This window comes from Monopterus albus, unplaced genomic scaffold (assembly GCF_001952655.1).
Source record: "Monopterus albus unplaced genomic scaffold, M_albus_1.0 scaffold122.1, whole genome shotgun sequence".
NCBI lineage: Eukaryota > Metazoa > Chordata > Actinopteri > Synbranchiformes > Synbranchidae > Monopterus > Monopterus albus.
The window spans coordinates 1,357,885-1,381,844 of NW_018128002.1; the positions used below are offsets into that span (position 1 = coordinate 1,357,885).

The window sequence follows — 23,960 nt, forward strand, 5'->3', positions numbered from 1 at the left end:
ACTCCTGCACCTTCTTGACCTCAGCCCCCTGTAACCTCACTGTTCCACTTCCCTGTCCCTCTCATTCATACACGTATTCTGTCTTACCACAACTGACTTTCATTCATCTTCTTTCCAGAGCAGACCTCCACCTTTCCAGGTGTTCCTCCACCTGCTCTCTGCTCTTACTACAGATCACAATGTCATCCGCAAACATCATTGTCCACGAAGATTCATGTAGAATATAAACTCATCTTCATGCCATTATAATTCCCCAAATTTCTAGAAATTTAAACAAGGATATGGCCTTAGTGTGTTTGTACAGTGCCTTGCGAAAGTATTCGGCCCCCTTGAACTTTGCGACCTTTTGCCACATTTCAGGCTTCAAACATAAAGATATAAAAGTGTAATTTTTTGTGAAGAATCAACAACAAGTGGGACACAATCATGAAGTGGAACGAAATTTATTGGATATTTCAAACTTTTTTAACAAATAAAAAACTGAAAAATTGGGCGTGCAAAATTATTCAGCCCCTTTACTTTCAGTGCAGCAAACTCTCTCCAGAAGTTCAGTGAGGATCTCTGAATGATCCAATGTTGACCTAAATGACTAATGATGATAAATAGAATCCACCTGTGTGTAATCAAGTCTCCGTATAAATGCACCTGCACTGTGATAGTCTCAGAGGTCTGTTTAAAGCGCAGAGAGCATCATGAAGAACAAGGAACACACCAGGCAGGTCCGAGATACTGTTGTGGAGAAGTTTAAAGCCGGATTTGGATACAAAAAGATTTCCCAAGCTTTAAACATCCCAAGGAGCACTGTGCAAGTGATAATATTGAAATGGAAGGAGTATCAGACCACTGCAAATCTACCAAGACCTGGCCGTCCCTCTAAACTTTCAGCTCATACAAGGAGAAGACTGATCAGAGATGCAGCCAAGAGGCCCATGATCACTCTGGATGAACTGCAGAGATCTACAGCTGAGGTGGGAGACTCTGTCCATAGGACAACAATCAGTCGTATACTGCACAAATCTGGCCTTTATGGAAGAGTGGCAAGAAGAAAGCCATTTCTTAAAGATATCCATAAAAAGTGTCGTTTAAAGTTTGCCACAAGCCACCTGGGAGACGCACCAAACATGTGGAAGAAGGTGCTCTGGTCAGATGAAACCAAAATCGAACTTTTTGGCAACAATGCAAAACGTTATGTTTGGCGTAAAAGCAACACAGCTCATCACCTTGAACACACCATCCCCACTGTCAAACATGGTGGTGGCAGCATCCTGGTTTGGGCCTGCTTTTCTTCAGCAGGGACAGGGAAGATGGTTAAAATTGATGGGAAGATGGATGGAGCCAAATACAGGACCATTCTGGAAGGAAACCTGATGGTGTCTGCAAAAGACCTGAGACTGGGACGGAGATTTGTCTTCCAACAAGACAATGATCCAAAACATAAAGCAAAATCTACATTGGAATGGTTCACAAATAAACATATCCAGGTGTTAGAATGGCCAAGTCAAAGTCCAGACCTGAATCCAATCGAGAATCTGTGGGAAGAACTGAAAACTGCTGTTCACAAACGCTCTCTATCCAACCTCACTGAGCTCGAGCTGTTTTGCAAGGCGGAATGGGCAAAAATTTCAGTCTCTTGATGTGCAAAACTGATAGAGACATACCCCAAGTGACTTACAGCTGTAATCGCAGCAAAAGGTGGCGCTACAAAGTATTAACTTAAGGGGGCTGAATAATTTTGCACGGCCAATTTTTCAGTTTTTTATTTGTTAAAAACGTTTGAAATATCCAATAAATTTCGTTCCACTTCATGATTGTGTCCCACTTGTTGTTGATTCTTCACAAAAAATTACAGTTTTATATCTTTATGTTTGAAGCCTGAAATGTGGCAAAAGGTTGCAAAGTTCAAGGGGGCCGAATACTTTCACAAGGCACTGTAGCTGTGACCCTGCTTACCACTCATCTCATGTTTTCATCTGTATTTTAGTGTGGCATAGTTAATCAAAAGCACTGCTGATCATGGACCTGAATGCCAGTGGACTCACTCAGCGGTTGGCTGAAGCTGGCCAGTCTCACCTCCTGCAGTTCTGGGCTGAGCTGAGCCCTGAGGGGCAGGCTGACTTGATCAATGAGCTGCAGGGGATGGACTTTCAGGAGATCAACGGATTCTTCAGAAATGCCATGGAGACATCCAGCAGCAGCAAACACGAGAAGATGGATGCCCGCATGGAGCCTGTACCGCGTGAGGTGCTGGGTAGTGTGACGAGGGACAGGGAAAATCTCAAAGACTGGGAGCTAAGAGGTGAGCTCCATTAAAACTGTTGCTGTCCCCCAAAAATATCTTCATGCAGACAGTTACTGCCTGGACCTTTATTTGGACAGAGTGCTTTATGTTATAAAGAAATAAGAAGAATTGTTTTGTCAGTATTTGAGTTTATTTGATTTAATATAGAAATACACTTAGAGAACATGTGAGTGCATCTTCGAAGCAGCATCAGAAACTCTCCATTTACCCTCAGTGTGGTTGTCTAAACTCACAAACTGTTCCCAGTCTCATTCTCCTGCAGAGTTTTGAAATATATGTAAATCAGCTTTCATTCTTCATGATGCGTTGCGCAATCTCCCCTCACAGTAGTAGGGGTTTGGCCATTTAGTGAATCTGTTAGGCTTTTGTTTCTGGGGGAGGATGACTGTGGAGGTGGACAGCTCAGGACATCTGCTTTTGATTAGGACCTGACGTAAACTGAGTTACTCCTAGAACCTCATTCATGAGGTCAGCCTGTCCCGTAGAGACCAAATCTGCAGGGTGTGGTGTGTGTTTTTGTGTATGTGTGTTGTATTTTGTAACCTACAAGTCGTAAAAGTGTTTTGTATCAAGTCACGTAGCAGCAGTTGTGTAAAATAAACTGAAGCTATTATAAACCATTGAACAAGCGATCCATAATAACGGCAGTCAGAGGCTTGAGTAGGGTTATTAAATATTCATTTAGGGCTACTTTAATATGCCACATTGGCAAAGTCGGGTAGGACTAGTCCTATAATCTAGGGCAATGGCTTCATAAATTTTGTTACTACATTTTATCAGGATTATTTTGGTTAGGATTGTTACTGTTCATCTAAGATGTTATTACAAAGGCAAAAAGGATGCACTTGACCTTCAGTACAGATTAGATACTATACTAAAAGTTTTGATTGTGTACCATAATACAGGGTTTATGTTTATGTCTATGTTTAGGCCTCAATGTTTATCTTAAATACCCAAAAGGACACACATTTTTGTAACTGTATATCATTTCAGACTGTCCTTCTCTGTTCCTCAGGTCTTCAATGCATCTCTCAGAGTAAAGTGGCAGTCCTACTGCTGGCTGGGGGCCAGGGAACCAGATTGGGGGTCTCTTACCCCAAAGGCATGTACAATGTGGGGCTGCCGTCTCACAAAACCCTTTTTCAGATCCAGGCTGAGCGCATTTTGAAGCTACAGTGGCTGGCTGAGCAGAAGTTCAAAGTCAAGTGCTGTATTCCCTGGTAAGACATTATGTTATTCTTAGAGAGGTTATTTAGGAAGAGATGACTTAATGGACTTTAGGCTGAATCTGTCGCTTTATTTGAGAAAAATAAGCAGACCTAAGCTACCAAATACTGCCTCTTAATTTATAAAGAAAGCTGCATTCAGTTGGCAGGTTTATTGACGCAACTGTATGATCATTTTGGAGGCTATAGTTTGTGCTGCTGTTGAACTGTGCTGCATTACAGAGATGTGTTTCTCTTATTTAGCCTCACTGATGTAAATGGCGTGCATAAAATAACAAACACCTGGCAAACACCTGTAATGTGATGCAGTTCAAAAGCAGAACAAAATACATCTTCTTAAATGGCCTCTTGGATAAACACCTCTCTAAAACAGTTTCAGCAAAAACTGAACATCATCACCTGCATGGAGAGAGGTTTTATCACAGGACAGTTGGATTAGACTGCATTAGTTTTGGCCTGAGGTACCTACTAAACAGGGTGTATAACCAGTTGTCATAATTGTGTTTGTGTAATAAATGTATCATTGGGTCACATCACTCTGAGCATTAAAGGAAGCTCAGTCGTGTTGGGACTAGGGACATTTTAAAAGGAAGGAAGGCAGTGCACAAAGTCTTCACTGTAGTTACAGTTTAACATTCACTGAAGATTATGTAATGAATGCCAGAATGATATACTCTTCAGCAGGTCTGGTTCTGTAAGTAAGTTGTTACTTTTTTATAGCCTGACCCTTGAACTTTATGTTGTATGCCTTTGGCTTGTGCTAACATCAGCTCATTTCGGTGAATAGTCACTGAAGACGTTTTCTGCAGCACTTCAAAAATTAAAAACAAGGATTTTTGTTTACTTAGAAGGGTTTTCCTAATGATAAACCCTTCTTCGCACATCTATATTTCATACACTTGTATAAATGATTGAAACTAGAGGAAAACAAATAATGTATGAATTGGTACTACATTCCTTCTATGTTGCCTTCAGGTACATCATGACCAGTGGCAGGACAATGGAGTCCACAGAAGACTTCTTCTTGCGGCATAACTACTTTGGCTTGCACAAGAACAACATCATCTTCTTTCAGCAGGGCATGCTACCAGCCATGGACTATAATGGCAAGATCATCCTGGAGAGTAAAGGAAAGCTGTCCATGGCTCCTGGTAAGCCCGAGGGTTTGTGATTTACGGCTCCACTCACAGTGTTGTTGTGTCTTATTTGCCAAGTATAGTTTGTGCATCGCATTTGAAACAAATGTGCTTGTGTTTCAGATGGGAACGGGGGTCTTTACAGAGCTCTGGGCAACCAGGGCATCATGGGTGACATGGAGCAGAAGGGAATCGAGTTCATCCATGTGTATTGTGTTGATAACATCCTGGTCAAAGTGGCAGACCCCGCCTTTATTGGCTTCTGTGTGCAGAAGGGAGCAGACTGTGGAGCGAAGGTTGGTCACACTTCTCTGTCTGTTTTACACCTGGTTCAGGACATCTGCTGCACTCTTTAAAGGTTTCAGTTATGTCTTTAGATGAATTCATAGTGATACTTTTTAAACGTGATTCATGATGCTGTTTAAAAGTCACCTTTTACATTTACTTTTGTCTTTAGGATTAAGTAGAACACAACTAAATTGTCTTTCATATCAGATGCTGAAGAAAAATGAACGACAGTTGATATAGCACTAGACCTATTAAACGGTTAAATTCAGAGTTATATTTTCATTATAGATTACCAGTTGAGTTTGGACACACTTTCCTACTAAAATGAATGGGAAAGTGTGTTGCAAAGAGACATGCATCAATGATTGTGTCCTTTCAAATTAGGCCAAGAACCACCCATATTCAAGTGTAATAGGCGTATAAGAAGTTTACAAGTGAACAGAGTACATGAGTGGTTGAGCCACAGTAGCTGAATGTGGTCCAGACTGATCAGCCAGTTAAATTCCAGGAGATCCTAAAGGCTGACGGGTGTAGAGTAAAATCTTTTGAGTGGGTGTTTGACTTGTATAACAGGTGTGGTCAGTTTGTTTGTTACAGCAGTTTGTTTCCAAACTGCTAAACCTTCCACAACCTACCACTGGGTGGAGCTAGAGGACACTGTTTGCTCCTGTGGTGGTCTTGATGAATTCCTTACCGCTTTCTAGGAAATTTGAGGGTTGGGCCCAGAATCTTTCCACATTTTTCACAGTGATCTCAGAAAATGTGAGTGTTTTGAGAAGATGCCATTTTTTCTACACTGTTTTTTGGACAAAGTGTACCTTCAGTTAGGGAAGTGTTGTACCCGGTACTTTTTACCATTGCTAACTCTGAGAGACGAGGCAGTCCAAGTAACTACAAAACAGTGCTGATTTATTCCATGAACGCAGGTAAAAATTAACATTACACGCTCGGGTATCTTGCACCTCCATACTGCACTCAGGCAGATGTAAGATGAAAGACCCTGAACCCACCAGGCCTATACATTATATCCCCTCGGTTGGGCTAGCCCCATACTACACAGAAACGTCAAACCGTGACGTGTCCCTGGTGCCAGCTTTGCAGCTGGTCATAGCAGTAGTCAAAACATGAAGCAAATCAATGTGTGTGTGTGTGTCTGTTGATTAAGTGGTGTGTAGCTAAAAACATTCTCACACGACCTCTAGTACATGTCGTGACTTAAACATAAGAACATATTATGGCTAAGGCTACAGTTATACACGTCATAATAATAATATTAAACACCCTGTCTGCTGACAGTCATCAACTCTTCTCTCTAGTTATCCTTGACCAGATGTACCCTGTAGAAACTCATAAGCATGCCTAAGCATTTAACAGTCTAACTAGACATCCTATCTCCACTAAACATTTCTAATACATAAAGTATTTATCCAATTTCTATCTGACTAAAAATACCTAACAGAAGGAATAAAAGCTTTTCAGGGTACAGAGGTTAACTAGAAATGAATACAGCTAAGTCTTAAATACATTTTCAACTTTTCACTCATTTTTGTTTGGCTAGTAATGTACATCAGTACAACCACCATACTGTACATGGCATAAAAGGAATATTATGAAACCTTTTGCTGTCATCTGAAACACTCAGCTAGGAGTGTTTGACTATGCACATGCATTTAGCAGTGATGAGGATGTTCATGTAAGCAGAACTGGCCCATCCTAATGTGATGTTGAAAAAACTGCACTGGAAGCTGGAAGCCAACAGTTGTTTGCCTGGTAGAGTAATGGTCAGCCTTGAGTTGGGGCTATGTTTATATAATTGATATCAAGGTCCACACTAAAAGGAGATTGAAATAACAAACTAGAGGGGTCAGCCCTGTAACTATCAAGAAACATGCTTTTGTTGACTGATAACTAAATCAGTGACCTTACTGAGGTTTTCCTGGTTAAATAAATAAGTCTTAAGAAGTCCAAGTATGTTGTGGTGGTCTTTTGACTAACCGTTACAGCGTCAGTTAGGCCCTCCTATGTAATTTTTGAAATAAATGAACATACCATGGCAACTTCATCAAAATACACAATCACAGTTCCAGTTATTCTGAGTTCTTTTATTGTAATGGTGCTTTATTTCTTAGCAGTACCACTTTGAAATAAACTTTCATCCATACTGTGTTTTCCAGCTAACATAGAACAGATACAGTATTTAACTGAAGATCATCCAGACACCGCTCCTGTTTGATATTATAAGTTGTGTGGTGCAGCAAAGATGGAAGGCTCAGATCAGAGCAGTCCTACCCTCCCATCATAAATTATTAAGCTCCACTACAGTACATGTGGCTTGACCGCCCCCTCCTACCTCTCATCCCGCCCTGCTCCCCAACCCCCTCATCAGGATTACAGTCTGTCATTAGGAACAGATGGGAAAGGGGGTTCTTTTAACTTTCATTTTTAAAATTTACTCTAACTTTGACTCTAGAAACTGGACTTGCTGTGTAAATAGTTCAGTTAACAGTTTTTGTGACATCAATTTTCCAGGTGGTGGAGAAAACCAATCCAACAGAGGCAGTGGGGGTGGTCTGCAAGGTGGATGGACGTTATCAGGTGGTGGAGTACAGTGAAATCACCCTGGCAACAGCTGAAAAACGCAGCACTGATGGCCGATTGATGTTCAATGCAGGAAACGTGGCCAATCACTTCTTCAACTTTTCCTTCCTCAAGGACATAGTACAGTAAGACAAGTGCTCACTGGTCCTTTTGCATCAATATCTGTCACAAAGGTTTTTGGTGGTTGTGGCTTCCTCTAGTGTGAAGAGTAACTCAGCATCATTACACAGTGCATGTGCAGTAATCTCTTTGTTTCTTTCTGTCAGGAAGTACGAGCCAAAGCTGCAGCACCATGTTGCCCAGAAGAAGATCCCATATGTGGATGATCGGGGTCAGCTAATCAAACCAGACAAACCAAATGGAATTAAAATGGAGAAGTTTGTTTTTGACATCTTCCAGTTTTCCAAGTGAGTTACTGGCTTTGTTATTCTACGGAGGGCACAGAGAGTGTGTGTGTGTATGCGACAGTGTGCGCAGATGGTGTTATTCCTCAAGTTAAAAGGCCTTAAAGTAATAAGAATATAGTCATATGCTCCTTATGAGAGCAGATCACATTTGTTATTCTTGTAGGCGCCCAGCTTTTGACTGGTCCTCAATCTGTTCTTCTAAGCATGAACCCCCCTTTTTCCATTCCGAATCCCTATCAACCAGTCCCAGTCATGCCACTGCTCCGAGATCTGCTCCAGCAGCCCAGGTCTGCCAAGCTCTCTGCAGGAGGATGAAGGTTTATGAGCTATTCAGCTATTCCATCTCGTCCAGTGTTACATGACATCAGCTCTGAGACATGCCACTACTAATAGACTTTACATCTAATGAAAGGATTCCTGTAATGATTAACTGATGGAAAAACTGTGCACACGTCCAGCTTCCTACAAGGTTTATACACTATTTTTCAAAGTAGAAAGGATTTAAAAAAAATAGAGCTTGGTTTTGCGAGGGAGATGGATCACAGTTGCGTCTGGACTGACAGCTCTAGCAGAATGCAGATGGGCTGACTCATTTTGCAGGCTGGATTTTTAAAAGGTTCTACTATTTTCTGTTATTTCTCAATTCAGTTTGGTCTCGGCTCTCATAGTCTGTTGTGCGGCCACATGTGCCTACTATTATTATAGAGGAAAACCCAACAAATCCCCCTTGAGCAGCACTTGGCGACAGTGGGGAGGAAAAACTCCCTTTAACGGAAGAAACCTCCGACAGACCCCGGCTCTTGGTGGGCGGCCTTCTGCCTCAACTGGTTGGGATGAGTGGATAAAGGAGAGAGAAAAGAAAAGAAAAGCAACCAACACAACAACAAACAAACACTGGTCAGGTTGATGTGGCCAGTGACTGCTCATCAGAAGCGTAGAGCTCCAGAGCAAGGGCAACCTGCAAAAAGGTACAGGGAGTGAGAAAGGACACACTACGGGAAAGAGGAGACACACCGTTAGTGATGTGTAATGGTGGCATATAGATGAGAGGAGAGAAACTCAGAGCATCATGGGGCCCCCAGCAGCCTAGGCCTATAGCAGCATATCTAAGGGAAGGCTCAGGGTCACCTGATCCAGCCACCTATAAGCTTTATCAAAAAGGAAAGTTTTAAGTCTAATCTTAAAGGTAGAGAGGGTGTCCGCCTCCCAACCTGAGACTGGGAGTTGGTTCCATAGGAGAGGAGCTTGATAGCTAAACTTTGTATGTTAGGAGAAGGATTTTAAATTCTATTCTGAATTTTACAGGGGTTCAGTGGAGAGAAACTAATATGGAAGATATGATCTCTCTTGCTAGTTCCTGTCAGTACTCTGGCTGCAGCATTTTGGATTAACTGGAATTATTGGGACATCCCTGATAGTAAAGAGTTACAGTAGTCCAGCCTGGAAGTAACAAATGCATGGACCAGTTTTTCAGCATCACTTTGTGACAGGATGCTCCTGATTTTTGCAATATTGCGCAGGTGAAAGAAGGCAGTTCTAGAGACTTGGTTTATGTGTGATTTAAAGGACATATTCTGATCAAAGATGACTCCAAGGTTCCTCACAGTAGTACTGGAGGCAAGAGCTATGTCATCTAAAGTAACTATATGATTAGACAGCAGATTTCTAAGGTTTTCAGGCCCAAGCACAATAACGTCAGTTCTGTCAGAGTTTAGAAGTAAGAAGTTGCAGGTCATCCAGGCCTTTATGTCTGTAAGACATGCTTGAAGTTTGACCAGCTGACCTGATTCATTTGGCTTCATAGATAAATATAACTGAGTATCATCTGCATAGCAATGGAAATTTATGTTGTGCTTCCTGATAATATTGCCTAAAGGGAGCATGTATAAAGTGAAGAGAATTGGACCTAAAACAGAGCCCTGTGGAACGCCGTGACTAACTTCAATTTGTGTGGAACATTCGTCATTAACATGAACAAATTGAAATCTTTCTGATAAATAAGATTTGAACCAACGTAGCGCAGTTCTTTTAATCCCAATAACATGTTCAAGTCTCTGCAGTAAGATGCTGTGATCAATGGTGTCAAAAGCAGCACTGAGATCTAAGAGGACAAGTATGGAGACAAGTCCTTTGTCCAAGGCTAGGAGAAGATCATTGGTGACTTTCACCAATGCGGTTTCTGTACTATGATGGACTCTAAATCCTGACTGAAAATCCGCAAACAAATCATTCTTGTGCAAGTGGTCACATAACTGCTTTGCAACAGCTTTTTCAAGGATTTTGGAAATAAATGGGAGATTGGATAGTGGTCTATAATTAGCTAGGACACCTGGGTCAAGAGTAGGCTTTTTGAGTAGAGGTTTAATTACTGCAAGTTTAAAAGCCTGTGGAACATAACCTGTTAATAGAGAGAGGTTAATCAGATCTAGTATGGATGTGTTGATTAGGGGAAAGACGTCTTTGAGCAGCCTGGTCGGGATGGGGTCCAGGAGACATGTTGATGATTTAGATGAAGCAATTGTTGAGGTCAACTCAGAGAGATCTATAGGGGAGAAGTAGTCCAAGTATAAATGAGGTCTTACAGATGTTTCTAAAGCCATTGTAGTAGATGGCACATCTGCGAGAGCTGTGGGAGTGGTCCGACCAATTTTTTCTCTAATAGTTGTGATTTTATTTGTAAAGAAGCTCATGAAGTCATTGCTGCTGAGATCTAAGGGAATGTTAAGCTCAACAGCACTGTGGCTCTTTGTCAGCCTGGCTACAGTGCTGAAAAGAAACCTGGGGTTGTTCTTATTTTCCTCAATCAGTGATGAATAAAATGCGGTTCTGGCACTATGAAGGGCTTTCTTATATGTTATTAAACTATCTTTCCAGGCTATGAAAAACTCTTCTGACTTAGTGGAGCGCCACCTCCTTTCCATTTTTCGTGATGCCTGCTTTAGGGAGCGGAGCTGCAAGCTGTACCACCTAGACAGCCAGCGGTTGAATGACTACATGCGGCTAAACATGTCATCATTGGTCAGATTGGGCAGGGGCCCAGAGAAAACTACGGAGTCCGACATCGTTTACTCAACATTAATCTTAGTGACCTCCGACAGAAGGCCATCCATTACAATGTCTGACGAGACTGGGAGGACGTCTGTTCCTGTGACAGAGACAGGGGGGACCTGGTTAAATGAACAGAGAGACATACCTGGTAGCTCAGGGATGGGATGGTCCTCTTCAGCCTCAGCATCTGTGTTTTCATCTGTCGACCCCCCATATGGATCGTCCGCCTTCACTTCTGCTGCTGCTTTCTTCTGTCTGCTCTCCTTTTCCACTCTTTTTACGAAGACAAAGAAAGAAGTCATTACGTCTTTTTTTGCTAGTGTGTGTTTCCACGCTCATCACTCAAAAGAAGAAACATCCCTGTCCCCGATTTTCTAACCTCCCTACTTTGCCATATACGGTATTTAAGTAAAAAAATGACTGTTTCTTTGTCCAATATTTCAATATAAATACACTCCTGTGTCTAACTAACCTCTGCATTTCAGTGATCATCTTCAAAGTGGTCATTCTCAGCGACTGTCTTACGAAGGAAAACTACAGCCTAACAAATTTAGTGCTATTATGTGATTATTAATGAAAGGTCGACTACAATCAAAGTGGAATTATGAAATTTACATCAATTTTTTGTACAGGAGCAACAACAGAGCAAAGATGGACTCAACGACCATCTTGTCCACGTTGATATTATAATCAGATCACTGACATTGTTTTGTTTACCTCTGCAGCTCGTCCTCCGTGTCCACACCCGATTCATCGTCATCATCACCTCCTGTGAAACAAAGGGTCAATTTGTCGATAAAGTACAATTTAATTGGGAATCTGATATGTCTAAGTTAATTAAAACTAGGCTTGTGTATGGATTATGGGCAGCTAGACAAGAACAGACAGACAGGGCCAATGTAATGCAACTTAAATTACCAGCACCTCACTGTGGCCCTGATCATAAAACTAATTAAATATGATAATCAAATGTCAACAAGTTCAACATGCTTTAACTTTCTGGTCATATAGGGGGAGAATTTTATCTTACTGCCAGTTTTATGCTTTCTACAAGATACTGTGGAGCATAGTTCTGATGCAAAGCAGGCAGGCAAACATAATCGTCAACTATTCCCATTTCCATACAATCCTGTGTTGCTGAGGGGAAGAAAAACAGCCCTAGTTAAAGTGCCATGGCCCCGTCAGTGTTTGTTGGGTCAGTGTTGTGTCGCCTCAATGATGCGCCCCAGCACTTTACATCCGGCCTCGCATTAACATAGAAATGAGAATCATGCACAAGTCCCTTCACAGCGATTTTCCTCCATTCTTGCTTCTCTCATCAAACAGCACCACCAGTAGCCTATGCATGTAGTTCTTGTCCTTTACACAGTGATGCTGTCAACTCGTCCTTTTCCACTTGCTTCATAAAGGTGATCTCTTGTGTCTAATCCCTGGGCTTTCACAAGGTCTCCTGCCCCCTCTCAGTTAGCTCCACTGCTACCCCAGGCCCCCATTCAGTTATTGGCGCTAATGGAATGAATGAACTTCACTCTCAGCCACTTACAGTTCAGCTTTTGAATCTTTACAGTACAGATATGCATATAGAAAGTGACCAGAGCTTCCAAATTGGTGAGCCTCGCCCCCGATGCGGCTAGTAGTGATGGTCCTGTGACACCTGAGGCTCTGATACATGCGCGGTAGCTCATGAAGCAGCTGTATGGAACCACTGTGCCAAGGCATGGTTTGGTCACATGACTAGTGACGTTTGAACCACTTTACTGCTTCAGTCGGAGTGGAAACCCTGTCACTGGTTTGGTTGTCTTGGCTCTGTGGTAGAGCTGAGCTGAGCCTTTGAAGCAGATAGAGACTGACAGTGTTGCATTCAGTACTAAAGATTCTATAGCACTACTAAACCATGACACTCGGAGCAAAGGAACACAGTGGATGTAAGCGCTGTAACAGGCACATTGGTGGGGGTTGATGAAGGATCATGGAGTGTAGTAGCTAACGTTACTCAAATAGGTGAAAGTAATGTGATTGCAACTTGTGGTGATCATGAAAACCACAGTCTTGCAACAATGTAGCGTGGGTTCGATTCCCAACAGAGCTGAGTGGTCTTTAACTCATCAATTAAACATTTGAAATGAGATCACATTTGCCATCTAGCCTACTGAACACCCACTATTCAACATCTTTTAAGCTATGGGCTATTTAGACTTATTTTAGGATAGAATATGATTCATAGCTAAAATGTCAGGCAAAGTATCTATATCTGTAGCCTACTACAATCAGATGTGCCAAATAAGAAACATGGTCTTCAACATGAGTCCATGTTTGTTTTATATTTTATTATGTCAGCTTGAAACCATACAACCATGTAGTGTAGTCAAACAGGAATGTGCATGGTGAATCAAATCCCAAACAATCCATGAACCAATAAATGACACGTCTTGATTGTATTGCAGGATCATTTGATATACACTGGCCCAAAAGGGAGCATCGTTAACACCCTGAAATGACTAGGATGTATGATCTGAATTTGATTTCTTGCAAGTTTGCTTTAGGACAGAGTGTTGACTGAACTTTTTTTTTAATCATAATCTGTGAAATATGCTTTTTTTTGGTGCCAGCTTTAACCAATTATAAATTTATTTATTTAAACAAGATAGTTTAAACAAGGACAATGTTCCTATTTCAGGAACATTTTGTTCCACCTGTCGCAGGTACACACACCTGAACACTGCGCAGCACAACCACAGTCTGATCTGCTGGCACCTGATCCAGTGGAGCAGCTGGGGACTAGATGCCTTGCTCACTGGCACCTTAGTGGCAGTAGTGAGGGAGGGGCAAGTGCCCTGGTGATAATTAAACCTTTTAGCCATGCTACTGGCATGACTTGAGTGACAGTGTTGGTCTGACTGTTGGTGGGTCAACCGCATCCAGTTGGAAATATCTCCGCCTCTACATTTTCTATTGCCATGAAGTTTTCTACCATTCATGATCCCCAGAGGCTAATTCCTAATAATTTTGGTGAACCCTTGACATTTCCTCTATCACTCACATGAGAATTTGTGTACCCTCAGGATAAACTGTAGTAACTGATACTCTGACTCTTCCCCTAGTGCTATGATTGGTTTATGGTTTAGGACCCAATACCTGCAAAACGAATGACATTCCTGCCGACTTGTACCTTGTGTTTTGTGCTAATTAGCAAGTGTTGTAACATGATAAAATGAGATGGTGTACATGGTTTAAAAAAAAAAATTATATCTAACTAATTGATTATCAACATTTTTTCTGATTATTTTTGTGTGGATGACTAATTGTTTCAGTGCTAAAGCAAACCTAAGAAACAAACCACAATACCATTGTTTCTCTGGTGCCCAACAGAACATTTGTTGTGTACGAGGTACTGAGGGAGGATGAGTTCTCCCCGTTGAAGAATGCAGACAGTCAGGATGGAAAGGACACACCCACCACAGCTCGACACGCCCTCATGTCGCTCCACCATCGCTGGGTGCTCAACGCTGGGGGTCACTTCATTGATGAAAATGGCAGACGTGTGCCTGCCATCCCCAGGTGACACACAGCATCATGCATGTCATGTCACTTCACTTCAAGAAAAACGCACTCTAGGTTTTGCATGAAAACAGAAACAGGTCCTCGCGGTCGTTCCCACCTTCCCAACACTCTGCACACTATGTGTTCAAACTGTATGCACTGGCTTTTTTTTGTTTGTTGGTATTATAGATATATTCTTTTAGCCTCACACTCTCACATCCCCTTCTCTCATGCTTGGACTTGCTCCTGTGTGTCCTGTGCAATGTGTCCAGCGACGGAGCAGCAGGCAGTGTCACAGATGATGGCCACAGAAAGTAATTATCCCCCTGGAGTACAGAGTGCATGGTGATGGGGTTCTGACTTTCTTTCCCTCTTGCTAGGATTTGTTAACACCATATAACATTACTTATGATTCTTGGTGTCTCCTTTCCTGCATTACCACTGAAAAGAAGAATGTGTGTGGACAGAAGGCAGTTGGCCACCATTTTTCTGTCTCTTTGCCATCAGTCGTGATGAAGGAAATGACAGAATCATTTGAGACAACTCAAAATGCAGTACTCTTAGCTTCCTGATCAGGTGAAGTATAGTCAGAACGACATGCTGACAGATCATTTTCTCCTTAGATGGTTGCTACTAATGCATTGTGTTGCATGCTGGGTAATGGGCACCAGTCACACTTTCCAACAAACGGCAACAACTGCAATAATTGATTTGTGTTTAATACAGTTAGAACAGGGGCAGCCGTTTATTGCTTGCTAGTTGGCCTTTGAGTTCAAATATACTGACTTATTTATTAATAAGATTCAAGTAAATCAGCATGTGCTTCAGTAACATTCATGGCACCTATAAATGTTATTCAGGCTCTTGAAAGGTGTGCTTCTTCCTAAGTTATTCAGCTTGTCCTTCATTCTCATAATGCAGCTGTGTGGGTAACTATTCAACAGAATACTTGAAACACCTAATGTGCAAAATGTCTGTAATGAAGAGCAAGCTGAGTGATAGTAATGAGGTGCAAAGTTCCTCCAGTGTTCAAAGGCACTCGGTGGAGATACCTATACTTTACCTGTCATTTGCCTGTTTTCTTCTTCTGTAATGGGTCAGAGGACTAATCACTGGTCATGTTTGGGAATGATGAAGCTCTGATTCTCTGCCTTTCAACTCTAATCACAAGCCAAATACAAGAACAAGGATTCATAGCTGCTTCTCCGCTACAATCCATCTGTCTGTTTCAAGGGACAATTACTCTGTTTTTTTTCCTTCTGATCTTCTCTGAATATGTCCTTTCCAACAAAGCCTGAAGGATGGAACAGATCTGCCAATCAAATGTGAAATTTCCCCACTGGTTTCCTATGGGGGAGAGGTAAGGAAGCAAGGCTTAACACATGAAATAGGAACTCCAGATGATGTTCTTTTCCTGCTGTCGACCTGAAATAATTCTGTGCACTCAATAACACTGTTCTGGTGGTGTCTGTACATCTTTAAGGGTCTTGAAGAATTGGTGAAGGGCCGAGAGTTTCAACCAACCCTGATGATCGACGAGCATGGAGTCCATGAGCTGGTGAAGAATGGAGTTTAGTCAACGGAGGAGAGAGAGAGAGAGAGACAGCCCCAAAGACCAGCTCCCTTTCTGTCTCTAACCATTTTCAGGGAGAAACTGTGATGTCATCACTGTGCAATAGCAAATGCCACATGCATGTGTCCAGGAAAGAAGCTGCCCCATCCACAATGAAGGAATGAATGATTGAATGCACAAGTTGAAGTGTACAGTTTACTTTTCAATGCCAAATTTTCTTTGCTTTGTACATTGATGTCACAGATTATTCATATTTGTTTTGAGGACACAGCATGATATGAAGGATGGCATCCCTGTTGCACTAAACTATATGAAGCATTACTCAAGTGCATTTATTTATTTTGCTTATGAAACTTATTTTTATATGTAATGATAGATACTCTCTAGGTGGGTATAGCCATCTACTCATTTTACCTGGTGATTTTTATACAACATTGGACTGAAACGAAATGAGCAGAAAGATGTTTCCTACTAGCATGTCATCAAGGTCCATGGTATGGGCTGTGGGGGGGTATTTATAATATCTGCTTACTTTCTGTTTGTAATCATTGAAGATCAGTTATTATTAAGCTTTTGGACAAGCTGTGACTTCTGTCATCTTTATTAAAGAATTTCCTACTTGGAAAATATCCTGAATTATCATTGTCTGTGCACCTGGTATTACTTACTACGGTGGGGAAATCTGTTTACATACTCAAATTGTGGGGACTGATGACTTGGTGTAAGGGTTAGATGTTAGGCAGTTATGGTGGTTATGATTAAGGTCAGGGTACATCTCCAGGAAATTAATGCAAAGTTCCCACAAGGAATGAAAATAAACGTGTGTGTCTGTGTGCATAACAATGTGTTGGTATGTTTTCTTTAAAATGAGTGTAACCTATGTGTATGTATGAGTTTCACTTGTCTCTGTCTGCTGGTAGTGTTTTTTGCATTATAGCCCCTGCTGTCATGAATCAGAGTTTCCAGCACATGGTATTTGTTTAAGATGGGCCAGAGCATGCAACACTGCTGCAGCTGTTCAGAAAATATTCTATGTGGCTCCTTTCTGACTGGTTTTCCTTTGTTACTGTAGAGCCATAAATACATTCTGCTGCAAAAGACCGAGTGATTGTTATTTTACCAGAAAAACACATAGTTTGACAGTGATATTTACAGATATATGTATACAAATTTCATATCATTACTTTTCTGAAATTTAAAAGTGAAGTTCCTCTTGTGTTTAACAATACAAGAGTGTACTGCCATGCTACAAGAGCTCTGTGACGCTATACAGTTGTGTTCTGGGCTAATGCCTGATGTTTGTTTAATTTCTTAGAACGTTAAAATGCTAACACACAAAGCACAACCTTTGCACGTATTTGGTCAGTTGGGTAAATTTCAACAGTTTAAAAAAGTTAAAATTAAGGAGTCAGTAAAGTTATCGCAATTCATCCTACATGATACTCTACCAAATTTCAAGGCAGTCTATCCAAGAGCTGTCGGGGTATTTTAGTAAAAACCACAAAGGTCATCTTCAGGTGCTAGAAAAGTCAGGCAATCACCAAAGTCATTTTGATTTATTCTCTGGGAACCATGAACATCTGTTCAAAATTCACAGTAATCTGGCCAATAATTAAGATATTTCAGTCTGGACCACAACAATATACCTCTGTACCCCTAGAGCACTAGCATTGTTAAACGCAACTGAAAAAAACAACTTCACACAAGGAGACTATAAAATTTCTAAAATTCTTAAATTCTATTAAAAGTCTTCCAGCAGTTGGAGTCAACTTTGCTGCTGGATAGCATAGCTTCCTCATCAGTAAATACAGTGGGTAACTTTGTTAATTAGAGAATCAGAAAACCAAGTGACTGTTTTCATGCAGGGTTCAGGCCACATCATCAGCAAAACACACACATTAGAAGATGACCTCTTGCTGACACACTTCACGGATCTGGTTTGACTATTAAGCCTGTGACAAACTGCTGTGTTAGTGCTACTGAATTGAATACAAAAGCAGCTTGTGTGTAGCAGAGTCAAAGATCAGTATTTTACTTTATATGATCACACTCAAAGGTCTTTAGGATAGTTTAATGCTAGTCATGTAGCCTAGTTAGAGGCTTTTATAATTGCACAATTAGAAAATTTGTAGGCTAATACAGCACCACCATGATTTTGTCCTATAAATTTGTTTTAAAATGACTTCAGAGAATAGCAGCAAAACCTTAAACTCTAGTCGTTTCAGCCTTTAGCTGTCAAAACAAAGGCTCTTTTCAGGAGGAAGGCATTCTGAGTGTTGGATTTGGTCTTAATTGAAACCTTATGTGTGGTATGTGGAATTCTGGGACTTTGGCATGCTCCCAAGAATCCACAGAATGTGAAGGGTTTGTTTTTTGCCTCTCTCTCTTTTCCTATGTGTCTTACAGCAGCCCAGTGAGTCTGCACGAAAGCCACCGAGAGTGAACAGGCGAGTGAGTGTGAAAGAAGGGTTTGGGTTGTAACAGCCACTCAACTCATGGGAATAATTTTAAATCTCTGAACAAATGGTCTGAAAGGATTAAACATCTTCAAAGTAAGTCATCTTTTTCTTTTACACTTTCACCTTTAACATTATGCACTTTCATCTTTTTCATAGCCTGAGCACAAACTGGTTTCCTTGAACAGTTCAAGTTCTCCTTGCATGTTTGAAATCCTACCTTTTGTGTGAAATGGCTTCTGTTTGCATTGCAAATTTAAAGAGTGAACAGCAGAGCAGAGCGATGCAGTGCCACATTCAAACTCCTCTGCTGTAGATCCCGTTCAACATGTTTTGTTTAAAATGTGATTAAGCCTGATTTAAAACCTTTTTACTTGAAGAATGAACAGGCTATAAATGGAAGCCTCTCTTTGTAAATGTCAACTCAGGAGGAAGCACATCTCTAATTTTGAAACAATACTTGATATTCACATAATGTAATTTATTCTGTCTAGAGTGTTTCCTGCAGCATACAAATGACAGCAGAAAGGCACCAACTTTATTTCCCCACAAGTAACAAAACACTTAAGGGACTCACATCCTTGCATTAAGCTCACTTTTTCGCTTTTGTGGCAGAAGTGTTTTGGAAAAGTTACATTACTGACTCATGATTGCTTGGCTTCTATAAAAGCTTACCGTACTCAGCTGATTAAATGTTGAACATTTAAATTACAGCTTTGAAAACGATCCCCCACCCCACCCCAAGTACATGTCCTGCTTTTGTGTCAGGTGGTGTGCATGTTCTTAAGTGTTACATAGCTGTATGTAGGCATCTCCCTGTAGTCTGTGGGTGATGGATGTCCACACAGAGGCCTCTTTTCAGTCTCACTGAAGTGAACCTAAATTGACATAGAAGTGGTATCTGAACAGTTAAGTTTGTGACATTTGAAGCAGCATTGGATGACCCGAACAGTCAATGGTGGAAGGTGACACTGATAACATGGTTGTTTGAGAGGTCAAGGTGAAACTAAGGACATGATGAACTAGTGTTCATCAGCAATCAGTGACAAGTTTCAGGTTAAGTGTGTAGCATATTGTCAGGGTCAGCGCATAAAGCCAATGATGTCACAGGGTGAACTCAATTATAGAGCCAGACAAGGATCAGTAAAACACAGTCTCTTTAATAAGCACACTGGTCAGACACAAACAATGACAAAGCCAGATACTGATTCAGCACGTAACACTCTCAGGTCGTTAATACAGTCCAGGGTCAGAGCCAGCAAACTTACACAGCCGAGGGATCCAAAGCGAGAGGTCAGAGAGGGAAGTCCGACAGTTGAATTCACAGAACACAGTCCGAATCAGAAGGGCAAGGCAGTACCCGGTGGTCAATGGCAAGCCGGGGTCAAAACAGGCACAAGAAAAACCGCTGGAAAACCTGACATGGATTAGAACGATCTAGCAGCTTCTCACAAGGTGAGAAGCTGCCTATATGCTATTGTAACCAGGTGTGATTAATGAGAAGCAGGTGAAGCCAGTGATGAGAAAAAGTTCCCAGGGGTCAGAGTGAGCTGGTGACAGGAAGTAGTATAAAAAAAAAGTATGAGACAGGAACCAGATGGAACAGAATTATAACACATATAGGATAAAAACATCTTAAATATTTGATGTTTTACACTAGCTTAACCAAATGCTGGATAGTTTGACTCTGATAACTTGTAATTGCATATAGAATTCAAAATGTATTATATCCCTTAGATAAAACATTTGATTAATAATACCAAAGATAATGCAATACCTATATTAATTGATGATGAACATAATCATTTGTTGAAAGCCAGCAGGCAGGGTGTAAAGCAGCTAGTTATGGGTGGTTCAGAAGTGTTTACTGTTTCCTTTTGTGCTAAGATTAAGAGAACTATAGTTTCAAATGTCCAGAATACAAGGAAATGCACATCAGTCTTTTAGCACTGTCATTTAAAGGGAAGTTCTACCTTAAAAGGCTTAAACACTGTTAAAACCTTTAGATGTTCTATGCACTATTGAGACGATTTCAGTTTTTATGTGCTTTTTTGCTGCTTTCTAGATCACAGTGTTACATATACATATCTGTATTTTCTTCATCTACAACATGTGAAATATTTTGGCTATCTAAAACATCGCTATCAAACATCAGGGGGTCATGTAATTTGTTTTGGGTTGCACTGATGTTCAATATTCATGTCCATTATCAGCATTTAGAAAGAAACCCATGAGTGAAGAACAAGGTTGCAGTGCTGGTAAAGCAGAATGGCATCTTATAATTAGACTCAGGAATGTAATATGTTTTTTCTTACTTAAAATACCTTGCTGCTCTTATTCTACAATCCATTCTCCTATCTCTATCAAATTTCAGCCACTTTCTCTGTGCAGTGCCAACTGGGGAACAAAAGAAGTAATGGAAGTACAAGTAGACAAAGGAAGCTGTGGAAAACAAACAGTAACATTACAAAACCTGACCACAAATTAAGTCCAGAAATGCACTGATCACCACAGATTGACAGTGTTTGACTCTATAAGCATATCAGGGTGTGGGGTTTTTCTTTTAAGTCCTCTTTGTTGTGTTCTTACTAGGCTGGATAGGGAACCCTCTTTTTCAGGGTAAATAAGTTCTTTCTCAAAGCAGAAGTGAGAAATGATTGTTCATGACAGGAAAATATATGAATACCTGCGGTGGATGGCAGAGGGGAGAGGATAATGTACTCATAGTCAATATTTTTTATTTGTTCAGACAGATGGGAAACAGAAAGGAAGAAAACATTCAGGGGGGATTTGATCCCACACTATAACTCCATCATCTGGCTGTAATTTGATACATATAAACACACAGAGGCTAAAACACACACACAGGAAAAGATAGAATGAGTGAGAGTAGAGAAGGAGCCACATGAACATGTTATCACTGCACGTTACTAACGTCAGTTAGCAGCCCTTCCCTCAAGTGTTCGGGGGCTGACATCCTCATATACAGACCTTAATCACACACCACAGTAAAGGCTGCAATTTCAACCACTCATTCAAAACACTGCACTGGAGGCACCCTGTGCTTATAGTCATAACTCAACGCTGACGTTGTTTGATTGGAAGTCCTTTCAAATCAGTGCTTCTGGCAAGAGAAAACCAGCTGTGTGCTCCCTTGCGCTGAGGTGCCTGCTGTAATTTGGTATAAATAGCACCGTTTCAGGGAACATCACCCGTAAAATACTGTGCTGTTGACTTTATACATGCTTGAACTTCGACCCTGCCCAAACCAACATCCACCTTGTCATCTACCCTTTGAGGGGGATTAGGTTACATGTTGCCTAAAGACGTTCTCTATTTATTCCTCTTATTTTTGAGTTTAAACCACTTGTTTGTCCATTTCCAGACTCAGCTGTGATTTAACTCTAGATACAGGAAATTTATGACATAAATTGGATTGCTTCTGTGGTATTTCCCATTGTGGCGTCATTAATAAAGTGAATATAAGGTTGCTTCTTTGATCCAGACTACAGAGGAAGATGCTCGAGCAGGCGGATGGTCAATGATGGAAGCAGGTCACCAAAAATGAAATAATTGTGAGGAGCAAAGATAAATGTACAACCCAATGTCAGAAAAAGTTGGGACTGTATGTAAAGTCATATGTATGTAAAAACAAACATTAAAACTTAAAATATTGATAAATCATCTTTGTCCCGTATCACAGTGAAAACAACACAGAAGAAGCACCTTACTTGAAGTGATACCTCATCAATTTTATTTTTTGTTCAAAATAAACTCTTATTTCAATATAATACACAGATAATTTACACATCACTATTTTTAATTTTATTTTTGGATTTTACATACCACCCCAACATTTTCTGATTTGGGGTTGTACTATAACACATAATATTCAGTGGCCACATCCTCTGTGTTTGCACATGTGGCCTGAGTCTTTCTTCCATAATTTTTCATCCTCTCTCTGCTGTTTACATGTGGTGCCTCTGTCTGTTTGTCTGATGCTCATTATTGGGCCCTCCACCTCGCCGTCTCTCGGTTCCCATCTGTCTTAATTGCAGGCTGTCAGGGAAGATCTGAGGTAATACATCAAACGAACCTCATGACATGCTGCAGGCTGCCAGTGTCTACAAATGACAGTCTGAGCAGTGAGTTGTCCCTGCTGACGTAGCACAGAGAACTACTTCTGCCTGCTTTGTTGTTTCAACTAATGTTGTATGGTTATAGAGCAGAGTTGTGTGTTTCACTCAAGTAAGAATTGGAAGGCAGAATATTTATTTGTAAGGGAGCTTTTATTCTTTCTTTCATTTATTCATACTTAAGAGAAATATCTGGCATGGGCTGTTGTTTTTCCACACTGATAGTGTAGCTGTAAAGTTCAGGGCCTGGATAGTCATTCGAGATGGGTTTCCAGTCAAAGGTTTTCAGGTGCTCTCCTTATATAATAAACACAGTCTCTGTCATAGCAAGATATTTACAGTGAACAGTGACCTCTTGTGACCTCTAAACACCAGTTGGTAGCCTATACGGGCACCTGTGCACTGTCTTAAAAAGTTCATATCCTCACGCTACCAAAGGTCCCTAATGGCACCATCAGTTAGGTGTGACAGCAGGTGTGCTGCGGCTTGAGCCTACGCTAACAGCTGCAATGTAAAACACAGACTGAGCTTTAACTTTACTGAGCTTAAATACATAGTATATGGGTAGGAGAAAGTCACTACAGAGAGCGTGGCCCTCATGTCAGCGTACATAAAGAGAATCCAGAGCAGCTCATGCAGTGGTGCTGGAATAGAGTTTGACGTCTGATTTCTTTAGAAATGAGAAATTTCTAAACAGCAACAAATCATTCAAAAGAGGATACAGATAAGACTTGGTAATGTAAAGTGATGACATTATTGTTATGCATCCCAACTTGTAAAGCATATTAGCATTTTAGTTTTTGGTGTTATATTATTGTAAGACTGATGAATCATAAAGCAATGCTCACTTTTATATTGTTACATGTGCATATGCGGTGTTAGATATCCTATGATTAAATGTGTAGACTGAAACACATCCCACACTCCCCCAGTTTCACATCTTACCTAGATCACAGAGGATTGTTTTCTCTTCCAGTCAAGAAAATGCAATTACATATGGTGTGTGTTTGTGTGTGTGTGTACGTCATTCTCAGATTTTACTGTTATGTGTTTACTTGGCTCCACCTGGGTCTGACTGGGAAATGTGATTCAGATTTCACACATTCCTATAAAAATGAAGTAGCCTTAAGGGAGAAACAAGAGGCCATAATAGAAAGCCTATGTGGATGGTTATGGTGCGTGGCATACTGGCTCAATGTATAGCAAAAAGGCACCAACATTGCTCTTAAACACATACAAACCCTATATCTATA

General features: G+C 40.9%; 2 protein-coding genes across 5 annotated transcripts in view; both read left to right on the forward strand.

The window, feature by feature from the left end:
* The window catches only part of uap1 (UDP-N-acetylglucosamine pyrophosphorylase 1), a 19,596-nt gene extending 2,403 nt beyond the window's left edge, over positions 1-17,193 (forward strand). Inside the window, exons 2-10 of one of the 3 annotated variants that reach the window (XM_020612311.1) lie at positions 1,982-2,296; positions 3,315-3,519; positions 4,501-4,676; positions 4,785-4,957; positions 7,479-7,672; positions 7,814-7,954; positions 14,372-14,560; positions 15,836-15,902; positions 16,026-16,118. In XM_020612311.1, coding sequence (XP_020467967.1) covers positions 2,014-2,296; positions 3,315-3,519; positions 4,501-4,676; positions 4,785-4,957; positions 7,479-7,672; positions 7,814-7,954; positions 14,372-14,560; positions 15,836-15,902; positions 16,026-16,118 — 1,521 coding nt within the window. In that variant the 5' untranslated portion in view covers positions 1,982-2,013. Of the gene's footprint in view, positions 1-1,981; positions 2,297-3,314; positions 3,520-4,500; positions 4,677-4,784; positions 4,958-7,478; positions 7,673-7,813; positions 7,955-14,371; positions 14,561-14,814; positions 15,809-15,835; positions 15,903-16,025 lie in introns of those variants that run through there. The other 2 variants (XM_020612312.1, XM_020612313.1) reach the window with 2 other exon arrangements.
* A 1,316-nt stretch (positions 17,194-18,509) lies between these two features.
* Positions 18,510-23,960, forward strand: part of ddr2a (discoidin domain receptor tyrosine kinase 2a) — a 31,341-nt gene continuing 25,890 nt past the window's right edge. For both annotated transcript variants that reach the window (XM_020612315.1, XM_020612318.1), the window contains exon 1: positions 18,510-18,667. The gene's annotated coding sequence lies outside the window, so the exon portion shown is untranslated. The remainder of the gene's footprint in view (positions 18,668-23,960) is intronic.